Consider the following 12,973-nt stretch of genomic DNA (forward strand, 5'->3'; position numbering starts at 1 on the left):
CACTCGATTTCATCTCAAAACAGCCAAAGTGATCAAAGAGTTCACATGAGATTCATGTCTTAAAAAAACTGAACGTGGGCATCATGTGAAGTACCTCTTCGAAAGAAAAGAAAACGAAATAACAGTTAAAACAGCAGCATGAGACGTTGAAACCAGAGATTCGCGAACGCTGTGCGTTTGTCAGACCTATTTGCTAGTATTTTTTTTTTTTAAACAAAGGTCTACTAGGCATTAAAAGCATCTTACTGTATAAATTATGCAGAGCTATTTTCATATGTGACAGTGTTAAGAATCATACGTTAATACGAGTTGACCTCGGTCAAAATGCAAACTTTTTTATCAGTTACTGAAGGTAGTTTGTACTACGTAGGTGTTTTATATCTGTACATATGGGCAATAAGTTTATGAATGTTTTCTTGTATTTTTCAGAAAATGCTTTTCTAAAGTTCTTGGTTCGTTGCCATGACCATAAGAAAGTTATTTTGATAAGTAGTTGATATTGCAAATGCCTTACCAAACATGCCTAGAGACAATCTGTTCTACGTAAGTAATGGTTCCCAAAGTGCCATAAGAATTCCTTAAAGCCAAATTGTGTTACTGTGCCTAAAAAAAGTGTTTGGACAGTGTTATACAAGTGTTAGTTTCACACAAGCATTTCTCCTTGTGTACTTTGTAGCATTAAGAAAAACAGATGATCATGAAAACTGCCAGCTGTTCATCTCTTTAAGGGCTCACTCTCAGATATGAAGGAATTGTGCTATTTTATATATGCAAGTATTTTGGATATTAAATTTATTACTATATAAATATATATGAAATATTGCAATTAATCTTTTTGTTAATTTTGTTGTTTCTGCAATTTATTATTACCTTTTGTAAAAGGGTCTGTTGTATAGGTAAAATGTGACAAAAATAAATGTTTTTACATTAAAAATCTTTCCATATAAATCTTTGCTTTTACTGTGTGTCATTTGGGCGATGTGTAATTTGAAATTATATTTCGATTGAATTTGTTAAAAGGGTGGAGTACTAGACCGCTAAACTAATCATGTATTGGCTTGCACTGAATTCATATGATCACATAAAAATAATGTCATCTTTTTCTCCGCTGTAGTTAGTCAAATATTAAATCACTTTTATAAACAGACCGATAGGAAAATCTGTGTCTGGCACCAATCTAACTGCAGTTAGTGTTTATGAATCAATCTTATGGTCTAGACTGTGTGATATTTCATCTAATCCAGTTGATCAAAGACAACCGTAGGCATGTCTGAGGATCGGGATGACACAATAAATCTGGTGAGTATTAATTTATTTGGATTTTGATCCACTGTTTTGGTAAGGGTATGACTAGATTATAAAAATAAAAATGAAAAGATACTTACTGGAAATTCGGAGATGAATAACATGAAATAATAAAAATGAAAGAATTCAGTGATGTAATGTCAGTGCTAAAGGATTGTAAACACATGGATAGTCTATGGGCAGATATATTAATTCTAAGTGTTTGGCAGTGAAAGCTCTTAAGGGTATTATCTTCATTCCATGTCTAATATATTTTAAAGCCTCTTTATTATTCGATGTGTCATGTAGTGAGTCAGCGGGCCACAGCCTCAAACAGCAGTGCTCCATCACGCACCACCCTTACTTACGCACAAGTCTCCATGCTTATGTTTTATGAGCTTTATTAATTTCTAAGTAGTCAGCGCTGATAAGAGAAAAGCTGTAACACTGACTGCTTTGTTTGGCTGTGTATGATGAGACTTTTGTGCAGGATCCACTGGGGCCCTGCTCTGTCAATCGAAACTAGGGACCAGGAATAGATTATTTATGTATATTTATTATGTAATGTGTATATATATATATATATATATATATATATATATATATATATATATATATATATATATATATATTTTTTTTTTTTTTTTTTTTTTTTATTTATTTTTTTTCAAGGCAACCTGGCAATGGATTATATCATATATTATCAAAACACACATGCGCACACACCAAAAGTTTGTCAAGCTGACAATTTGTCTATTTATTGCTTTGTCTTGTGCGCCCTCATGTGGTCATGTTTTTACTGCAAATGCTGGAAAATGCAGGTTGAATGCCATTTTCAGTGAACTAACCCACCATTTCTTATTATGTTATTTTATTTTATTTTATTATTTTATTTTATTTTATATAAAAGTTGTATGTAATTTTCAGTTAATTAAAAAGTATGATTTTTATTTAGTGTAAATTTTATTTAAAGTAATTTTTAACAAATCTACTAATTTACAAAGAAATACACCGTCCCAGAGTGATTCGGGACATGAAAGCATCAGCTTGTTCACTGGTATTTGAAATACTTGACAATAATAAAAGTCAGTCTCATATTAATGAACTTTCAGTTAATACTCTCTTTCCTAATTAACACGGAACAGAAGACAGTTCTACTGTTACTTCAAGGACAGTTCACACTTTTATATTTCCAATCTTGTCAGAGAGTCTTGAATGCTAGCTGCTCTTTAAAATAATAAATACTTTTCATGGAGTATGCCACTGCTCTTCATTTTTCAGTGGGTAGATGGGGGATTTTCAAAAGATAAAACACTCGTCTTGGCTCTTGTGCTCTCTATGAGAGACAGAACGCATTTGTGTCCAGTGTTTCTAGTTTAGTGCAAGATAGTGACCTCACAACGTTGCTCAGTACATGTCAGGCAAAAAGCTTTACATTTTGGTGATGTTGGGCATCTCGATGTCGATCACCTCAAAGCCCTGGTTATCAATGCCGTCGATGGAGTGGTGATGGTGTCCCGCCTCGTTGTGGTAGCAGTAGGCGCAATGAGCGGTCGGTACGGGCACCACCTTGGCGAAGTTGGAAAAGTCCACGCGGTACTTTCCCTCTTTGCTGCGGGAGATGATCGGGAGGAAGTCGTAGCCCCACATGATCTCCTGAGGGATGTAGGAAGTCCTGACCTGGCAGGAGGAGCTGGTGGACTCGGCCGTGCCGTCGAGAAACACCACGAGCTCAAACTCCTGCTGATGCAGAGTGTCCACCGCCATGCCGAAGAACGGGCTGGTTTTGTCGATAACGTGGTATAGTGTCATTGGACACACGAAAAACAGGTTGTCCTTGCCGGCGTCCACCATGAAGTCAATGCTGACCTGGTCCAAGATGACGGTCTCACCTTCGGGGGTGACTGTGGTCCTCAGGAGCTTGCCGTAAATCTGGCTACCGATCATCAAGGTCTTGCGCAGGTTGGCTACACGGATTTGAAGGCAAAGGGTGCCCTTTTTGGGGCAGATAACTGCAGAGTCACTGAAGGTTATGGTCTTGGCTCTCTTCTTGGGAAGGGAGATTTTTGTCATAATTACACCGACCCAGAAGCAGTTGATTATGGCGCCCATAAGACTCTGAATTATGATCAGAGCCACGGCTCCCGGACAGACGTCGGTGATGTACACATTTCCAAAACCAATGGTGGTCTGGGTCTCCAGCGAGAAGAGGAAGGCATAAGTCAGGGTGTTGACGCTGTAGATGCAAGCCGTGTGATTTTCGTGGGGATTCTGCCACTTCAAGTCGCCGTGGTCTCTGGCGATCCAGTACCAGAAGAGGCCGAAGATGAACCAGCTGAGGGTGAAGGACGCCACAAAGTGCAAGATGACGAACCGCCATCGGGTCTCTACGAAGGTGGTCCATATGTCCAGGACGTAGGCGAAGCGGTTTCGGTGCATCACGTTGCCAAACTCGATGTTGCAGCGTCCGTCTTTGGTCACCAGGCGATATTTGCGCACTCGCCGATCTGACATGTACTCCTTCACCAACTCTCTCAAGGAACGAGTCATTTTGAGGGTCTGTCTGGGAAGAGAATGAAGTGATATTTGTTAGGACACAATGCATAACAAAATAGCAAAGCGTTGACGGTGAAACTCTCGGCTACAGCGTTTCAAACAGGGACAGAGAACATGTTGTCTAACAGACTGGGGTATTTAGGGATAAACACTGGCTATTGTTATGCATAAGATAAGATACATAGCACACACTGTACGTGCATGAGCACCTGACGTGATTTCACATTTGGAAAACAGTAAACAATTCTTTAGAATCTGGGCCTTTTCAAATAACACCCAATAACTTTGAGAAACACATTACAGCTGCAATGTTATTAGTTGCTGAGGATCTTTGTTGTTACATCACAGATAACAAATAAAGACACAGAACAAATTCAGTGCAATTTTTTTTTCTCTCTGACTTTATGAGTTCATTTTTAAACTAGTTATAGCTGTGCTTAGTGCAAGAAGCAATGCTTGAGTGAGTGTGTTACTGATAATTAGCCATTAGCCAACCTCTTAATTCTATGCAGAATGGCATCAATATTTCAGATTTATTATAAAGTGTGTTGAGTTCAAAGTATTGTGCAAGGAACTGCTCGAATGAATCGATAATCTGGTGCTGTAATCAACCACTTTTATTCCTTTTCACACAAATTATGATGTTTTACTGCTTCTAGTATTTATTGCATTAGGAAATTGCATAGTATTTTGCATGAATGGGTAAGTTTTTTTTTTTTTTTTTTTTTCAAAGAAACTGGGTTGCAAATTTTGTTTAAAAAGCAAATGATAAAACCCACATTTAAGATGGTGTACAAGCTTAAAATATAACTACCAAAAATAAAAAAAGATTCAGTTTTTTTTAGTTATGCATAGAAGTGCCAGTTTTGTCTTGCACCTGAATGTTTGTCAGGCCTGTGGTTTCGCTGCAGGCTTTGATTCACGATCATTTTACTCCACTTGACACATTCTGAATGTTTCTTTGTACTTAATTACAACAATAAATAAAAGCATTAAAAAATGCAGGCGTCAGGGCAGTTAGCTGCGGGTAATCTCCGCTTATCTGTCGCTTATGAGCGGCTCAGTGCTGCTTGGTTCGCTCCAGATCCATTTGTTCCATCTCTGGAGTGTGCTTAATGTTTAATGCAGAGTCTATTAGAATACACATCAACTCTGTTCTGAAGCTCAATTACAGCACAGAATAGTGACTGTTCAGCTCAGCCAGAGGAACCCGCAGTTCCCATCGGCCACCAATCATCTGCTGTGCAGATTTATGAATTTAATGTTCCCAAAATACCATGAGGGATATCAGTGCTGATGAGTGAACCAGACTGCACATGAGATGAGCAGAGATTTACACTGCAGACGTAAGAAAGCATCACAGATTTCGAGATGTTCAGCTTACCTGCTACAGAAGTCGAGGTGTGAAAACTTCACTCGCTCAGCAGTTCACTTGCATGTGTCTTTTCGTCCGCTCTTTCCTGTCTTTTAAATGTGAGCTAAAGCAGGAAATTGGAAATCAACATGTGTGTGTTACTCATTAATAAGTTGTGTCCCTCCTTAACTCTTTCACACTCCGCCGCTCTCTCTTTCTCTCTCTTTCTAGCCAGGTGTCTCTGAGAACTCATGCCCGAGTCTTCCCTTTTGTAGGCTTCCCTCCTACTCAACACAGTCATCCCGTGTTTATCCCTTGTTTATGTATACACAAAAATGTTTTACGCAAAGGGAGTGTGGAGGGTGCATTTAAATGTTAATCTTGCAAACTCAAGACGGAAGTACTTATCAACACACGCACACATCCCGCACGCCATGCTGATACCGCTGAACTGTTAAAGGCACCCCCACAAAATCACTTAGCCATAAATATTTGTCAGCAGTGATGTTCATGTTATAATAAGTGATGCATGCAGTGATAAATCGGTCTTCTGTGAAAGTTTCGGTTCACCAGTAGGCTGCAAACTACAGAGGTCATGATTTGCTGCAACTTTGCGGTTTTGATTTTGGGGATCTATAGAGGAATATCTAGTGTGCGTATTTGCATTTTTGTATGTTTTGGTAGACATCAGATCTATTCAATATAAAAAAAAAAGTTCAGTCACACTTTTTTTTAAGGTCTAATTCTCACTAACTGTTAACTATGACTTTTGGCTCAATAAACTTCTAATTTGCTGCTTATTTATAGTTAGTAAGGAAGTTGTTAAGTTTAGAGGATCTAAAATAAGGTCAAGTAGAATAAGGCATTTATATATGCTTTATTACTAATAAACAGCCAACATGCTAGTAATATGCATGCTAGTTAATAGTGCGCATTGGTCGTTGAAATAAAATGTTACCCAAAGTTCAATATTCAGACACAATCCCATAGCAAGACCTTCATTTGTTAGTAAACGATAAGGAATGTTTGTTTCAGCGTCTATCTGAACATGCATCAATGTAAGTGTACTAGAAACACACTTTACTTATAAATTCTGCAAACATTAATGAGATCACATTAGTATTGTACATGATCTAATTCAAAGTCTAGAGCATATATCAGACTGGTTCTTCTAGAAGTGCAAATCAGATGATAGTCGCTGAAGGATTGTGAAAAGACGTCAGTCATCAGTGATACAGAAGATGATGAGGTTCAGGACTTTGTTTCAGACGAGGAATCTCTCATCTTTCATTCTCTGATCTTTTGTTCTTTGGACAGAGAGTGAAAACGACAGTGGTTTCAACCTGAGAGCTCAAAGCCGTTCTCTTCCCACAGAGACTGATTCTCCGAGTCTGCTGACACTGATAGCATCCTTTGTCATTGAAATAAGGGAGTGGTGTAATCAGGGCTGTCGAAATTGCTGAAATCGCTTTCTGGAAATCCTCATTTGTTACAATTTTCTGTTACATGTTATTTCACACAAACGTTAGTTCCGCTCCTCAAAACTGATTCTAATTGAGAGACCCAAAACAGTTTTTACTGTATCATTTGGAGCTAAATAGACAAAATAACTTGCCATATTGTGTCAAAAATTCACGTTTCTAATAAATAATTTTTTGAAAAAAAAAAAAAAAAATCCATGTTTTAATGAACATTTATATTTGAGTAACATCACACTCACAATTGTGCTGTTGGTAATCATGGCTGAGTATCAACGTGATTTTGATTAACTGCAATATGATGTTACTGAAAATTATAGATTCCCAAGAAATTTAAATTTTGTCATTCCTTACTCTCATGTCATATCACACCTGTACTACTTTCTTTATTTAGTGCAAGACAAAAGAAGATTTGAAGAATGTTAGTAATAGTTTCACTGCATGGACAAAAAACACACTGAGACGTTTCTTAAAGTATCTTATATTGTGTTCCACAGAAGTAGAAATTAAGTCATAAAGGGGGAGAAAATTATAACATAATGTATTATTTTTATATATTTTTTGAGTGGACTCTTACTTTAATCATAAAACTAGCCAAGAAATACAGGTGCTGGTCATATAATTAAAATATCATCAAAAAGTTGATTTATTTCACTAATTCCTTTCAAAAAGTGAAACTTGTATATTACATTCATTCATTACACACAGACTGACTATATTTTCAAATGTTTATTTATTTTTAATTTTGATGATTATAACTGACAACTAAGGAAAATCCCAAAATCAGTATCTCAGAAAATTAGAATATTGTGAAAAGGTTCAATATTGAAGACACCTGATGCCACACTCTAATCAGCTAATTAACCCAAAACACCAGCAAAGGCCTTTAAAAGGTCTCTCAGTCTAGTTCTGTAGGCTACTCAATCATGGGGAAGACTGCTGACTTGACAGTTGTCCAAAAGACGACCATTGACACCTTGCACAAGGAGGGCAAGACACAAAAGGTCATTGCAAAAGAGGCTGTCTGTTCACAGAGCTCTGTGTCCAAGCACATTAATAGAGAGGCGAAGGGAAGGAAAAGATGTGACAAGCAATAGGGATAACCACACCCTGGAGAGGATTGTGAAACAAAACCCATTCAAAAATGTGGGGGAGATTCACAAAGAGTGGACTGCAGCTGGAGTCAGTGCTTCAAGAACTACTACACAAATACATATGCAAGACATGGGTTTCAGCTGTCGCATTCCTTGTGTCAAGCCACTCTTGAACAACAGACAGAGTCAGAAGTGTCTCGCTTCAAAAAGGACTGGACTGCTGCTGAGTAGTCCAAAGTTATGTGCTCTGATGAAAGTAAATTTTGCATTTCCTTTGGAAATCAGGGTCACAGAGTCTGAAGGAAGAGAGGAGAGGCACACAATCCACGTTGCTTGAGGTCCAGTGTAAAGTTTCCACAGTCAGAGATGGTTTGGGGTGCCATGTCATCTGCTAGTGTTGGTCCACTGTGTTTTCTGAGGTCCAAGGTCAACACAGCCGTATACCAGGAAGTTTTAGAGCACTTCATGCTTCCTGCTGCTGACCAACTTTATGGAGATGCAGATTTAATTTTCCAACAGGACTTGGCATCTGCACACAGTGCCAAAGCTACCAGTACCTGGTTTAAGGACCATGTTATCCCTGTTCTTAATTGGCCAGCAAACTCGCCTGACCTTAACCCCATAGAAAATCTAAGGGGTATTGTGAAGAGGAAAATGCGATATGCCAGACCCAGCAATGCAGAAGAGCTGAAGGCCACTATCAGAGCAATCTGGGCTCTCATAACACCTGAGCAGTGCCACAGACTGATCGACTCCATGCCACGCCGCATTGCTGCAGTAATTCAGGCAAAAGGAGCCCCAACTAAGTATTGAGTGCTGTACATGCTCATATTTTTCATGTTCATACTTTTCAGTTGGCCAAGATTTCTAAAAATCCTTTCTTTATATTGGTCTTAAGTAATATTCTAATTTTCTGAGATACTGAATTTGGGATTTTCCTTAGTTGTCAGTTATAATCATCAAATTAAAAGAAATAAACATTTGAAATATATCAGTCTGTGTGTAATGAATGAATATAATATACAAGTTTCACTTTTTGAATGGAATTAGTGAAATAAATCAACTTTTTGATGATATTCTAATTATATGACCAGCACCTGTACTTTAGACATTCAAAGCAATGCTTAATGCTTTGATTATCATGTAATGCGAGTTTCCATTTGTCATCACAGCACAGTTTTCTTTCATGATTGAATTTCAAATTGGCCTTGTGTTTACTGGTTAACTGAATCAATTTAAAGCAACGGTGTTTGAGAATTCAAAGAGCCTTGAGCTAAAACACAAAGAAATGTTGCTGAAGTATTACCACAGTTTGCATCTGAATTACTTTGGAAAGAACTGGGAGAATTTTCCCTTCCTTCAGTGTTTAAATTACAAAGTGTTAGAGTCTAAATTGGATGTTCACACTATTCAGCTGTTGTTTAATCACTATTCTGGTGAGTAAGAAACTGATCTTGACCTTTCAGGTTCGCAGCATGAACTCATAGCATACATATGGTACCCTAGTTCTCCTGTCAGTCATTCGGCTATAATCTTCATTCAGTTCAATACCTTCGTCCGCTTTGACATGCCGAAGATCAAAATTACCTCAGTGAAGCTTTCAATGGAAAATCCATAATAAGCTTTTCAATAATACCAAACCACGAAATGTTGCCTTAGGCTGCCATTCAAGACCACTGATCCAAGAAAGAAGTTTTTCCACACTGACTTTTCTGCTGCGATGTGAACTCATTTGTGTATTTGTGCAAACGGCAACAGTCGTAAGTGTCAAATCCAATTTATACAACAAGACGGCGGTCATTCTGTCAAGAAAATGCTGAGTCTCTATGACCTGGATGTTTTCTACTTCACAAATGATCTTTTTCATGGATTAAACGGCCATCAGGACACAATTTTATGAAAAACTCACAGCATATAAAATGTTACATATAAATGACATACTCTAAACTGGAAAAATGCCTGACTTTTGAACTTTCGCCTCATTCAAACAATTCACAGAAGCATTGCCCTCTTAGTCGAGGTGGCAAAGTAAAGTTTCTCTTCACCCTTCTGTGATCATAATGATATAATCACCTGTGCCAGGTGGCTGAGGGGGGATTTCACTATTGAAGTGTGAACGTTAATGACCAACTTAGTTCCACTGAACGACTCGAATGAGTCACACGCTCCAGGCGACACTGCCACCCATATTTTCTGCTTTTGTGACCTGCTTTTTGACTCCCAAATCAAATAGTCGATGTAGCTTCTGAGCAGTGTTTGGAGCCAAACGTCATGAGCATTATTTTCTAAGCTAGAAACTATTTAATAAGTTTTTTATTAAACAAAATGTCATAATACATTTCGTGTATCATTTACTTCAAGTCCTGGAAGTCATTATCGTTCATGGGCAGTATATCATTCTTCGTAAAGTGAGTTAAAATACCAGCAAAATCTAGATTTACTTTATAAACCAACCTTGACTTGACATCAGGGGAGCCGAGGAAACTCGCCGTTTCTTTAACTGTCATTCATTTTGGTGTTTTACTCATTTTGCCGTGCTTTTATAGTATCTCAAACAAGTGACTTTGTTTAAAATGCAAATTAAAGCTCATTGTTCTGCACAGACTTGTGTATGTGCTACAGTACTGTCTTGCAATGCAATTTTGTAACTAAGGTAAATAAGAAGAAAAAGAAATTGTACTATACTAAGAAAATTACAGAAATAAAACACGATAGTAAACAATTATGGAATACACTAAATAATATATTAAGAGGAAATAATAAATCAACTCCAGCTTATTTAGAATATGAAGGTGAATTTTTTACTAAATCAAGTGATATAGCGAATCATCTTAATGATTATTTCATAAATAAAATAAATAAACTTAAAAATACTACACAGCCATACAAGACGGATTTATCAAATATATTAATAAATAAAACGATGGAAGGTAAAACATGTAGTTTTAAATTTAAGAGTGTCAGTGGCTCTAAAGTGGAATTACTTCTGATGAATTGTAAACACAATCCACCTGGCATTGATTTCCTCGAACATAAGTTGCTGAAGCCAATAGTCTCAATCATTGCTCCTATTATTGCTCATATAATTAATTTGTGTTTTACGGATAATATATGTCTACAAGCATGGAAAATATGTAAAGTTGTGCCAATACCGAAAAATAAGAAAATGCCTTTTTCTGGGCCAAATAGTAGACCAATAAGTTTATTACCTATTCTCGGTAAAATAATGGAAAGAATTGTTTATGAACAGATTCAGTCTTATTTTATGAATAATGATTTAATTACAACTTTTCAGCATGCATATTGAGGAAAACACTCAACAGCCACTGCTTTGACTCAGATGGTTGATGACTGGTACAAGGATATGGAGGAGAGGAAAATAATAGGTGTTGTAATGCTTGATTTCACTGCAGCATTTGATATAACTACAGTTAGTGGTGAACTGGATAAGGAATAACAAATTGATTCTCAATGTATCTAAAACTACCTGTTTTGTGGTTGGAACTCCTTTTTCTTTACTTTCCAAACCGAAGCTTGAACTTAGCATAGAGCAAAATTCAGTTGAGCAAAAAGAAGAGGCCAAACTATTGGGAGTGATGATTGATAGTAGATTGTGTTGGGACAAACATGTTCAGAAACTGTTAACTAAAATGGGCAACACTTTGGCTGTTATTAAAAGATGTGCAAAATATTTTACACCACAAATTGTTAAACAAGTACTTTATGCATTGTATTTTTCACACCTTGATTACTGCTCTGTGGTTTGGTCCAATACTTCATCAACTAATATAAAAAAACTACAAGTTATTCAGAATAAAGCTGCACGCCTGGCTCTCTCATGTGGGTTTAGATCAAATGTTGACAAAATGCATGAAAGCCTCTCATGGTTTAAAGTGGAAAAAAGATTGGTGTATTCACTAATGGTATTTTTACATAATGTTATAACAAACAAAACACCTTTTATTTTATATGCAAAACTATCCTTTAGTACAGATACACATTATTATCCAACGAGGCATGCAGTAGTTTTTTTTTTTTTTTTTTATGTTTTATTGTTTAATTGTTATTTTGTGATCAGTGGTATTTTCAATGTAGTGTAATGTCTTGTACGTATGGTGTGTCATAAATTGTATTGTCACATGGTAGATTATAGGACCCCAGGAAGAATAGCTTTTAGCTTATGCTGAAGCTAATGGGGATCCAAATAAAACAAACAAACAAAAGCACGGGATCCGTAAAAATGATTTAAAATGCAACGTTATGCATGCCAGGCCAGCAGTTGGCAATGTCACTTTGCAAAGAAACACTACGCGCCTGCACACATATGCATCCCTACATATTCAGCACATAATACACATGTGCATGACGTCACTGTTTCTACAAATTCATGTTTTTGTAGTCTACACAGAGACGATATCGGTCAGTTTTCAGTTTTGGTGTCGTGTAAACACCTCCTAAAATTTAATAAAAATGTCTTCTTTACAACTGAACTGATTCAAAAATGATTCACATTATAATCCCTTTTTTTTTGTTTTGTTTTGTTTTTTTAATGATGATGATGATGATGATGATGATGATGATCGTTTTTGCCTTATAAATACTTTTTTTTAAAGATATTGAAGCTATACAGTACGTATCTAAATAACCAGGCAATTGCGGTAGATTATTTTTTAGCTTGAGTGTAGCTGAATTACTTTAAATGATGCTTGTAGCTTTCATTTCTCTGATTTACAGATTTAACAAATCTGATATCTCAGCTGTGGAGAGAAGAATTTTCGGTAAAAACTGCAACTCACCTTCCTTTAGAGTTGTGAAAACAAACCTCGATCAGCTGCTCAATACAGTGCCTTTTGGCATTTCCCTCTTCATCTACTGTAGAATGAGCTGATTCTGCATTTCAAGCCTCATTTTATTCACTCCCTTTCTGAGAGTACAAAGAGTTCATAAATAGATTTGTTTGACTTGATAAACTATGCCGGTCAGAGCTGGTGTCTAGCCAGCAGAAAGTTTTCAGTATAGACAAGGCCAAAGACTGCTGGCACACAGCGGCTGTATGTTAGCCAACAGCTCCTTGTTTATTGCAGGAAGGAAAGGGTCTGAAAAATAGCCTGATTTTCTGCTCCATGTATTGAAACATCACCTCTTAAGTACTTTAAGAATATTTACGGGACCTGCGAGTGGAACCATTGCAGTTCCTCTGCTTTCTG

The 12,973-nt window shown here is 37.0% G+C and overlaps 1 protein-coding gene across 1 annotated transcript; it reads right to left on the reverse strand.

Annotated features, from left to right (window-relative positions):
• Positions 1-2,271: 2,271 nt before the first annotated feature.
• Positions 2,272-5,487, reverse strand: LOC109074213 (ATP-sensitive inward rectifier potassium channel 1-like). The gene is made up of 2 exons (XM_019090270.2): positions 5,225-5,487; positions 2,272-3,847 (listed from the first exon to the last, which is right to left on the reverse strand). The coding sequence occupies exon 2, from the start codon at positions 3,832-3,834 to the stop codon at positions 2,716-2,718; it is 1,119 nt and encodes a 372-aa protein (XP_018945815.1). The 5' UTR covers positions 3,835-3,847; positions 5,225-5,487; the 3' UTR covers positions 2,272-2,715.
• Between the last annotated feature and the right edge of the window lie 7,486 nt (positions 5,488-12,973).

This window comes from Cyprinus carpio, chromosome A18 (genome assembly GCF_018340385.1).
Source record: "Cyprinus carpio isolate SPL01 chromosome A18, ASM1834038v1, whole genome shotgun sequence".
NCBI classification, from domain to species: Eukaryota; Metazoa; Chordata; class Actinopteri; order Cypriniformes; family Cyprinidae; genus Cyprinus; species Cyprinus carpio.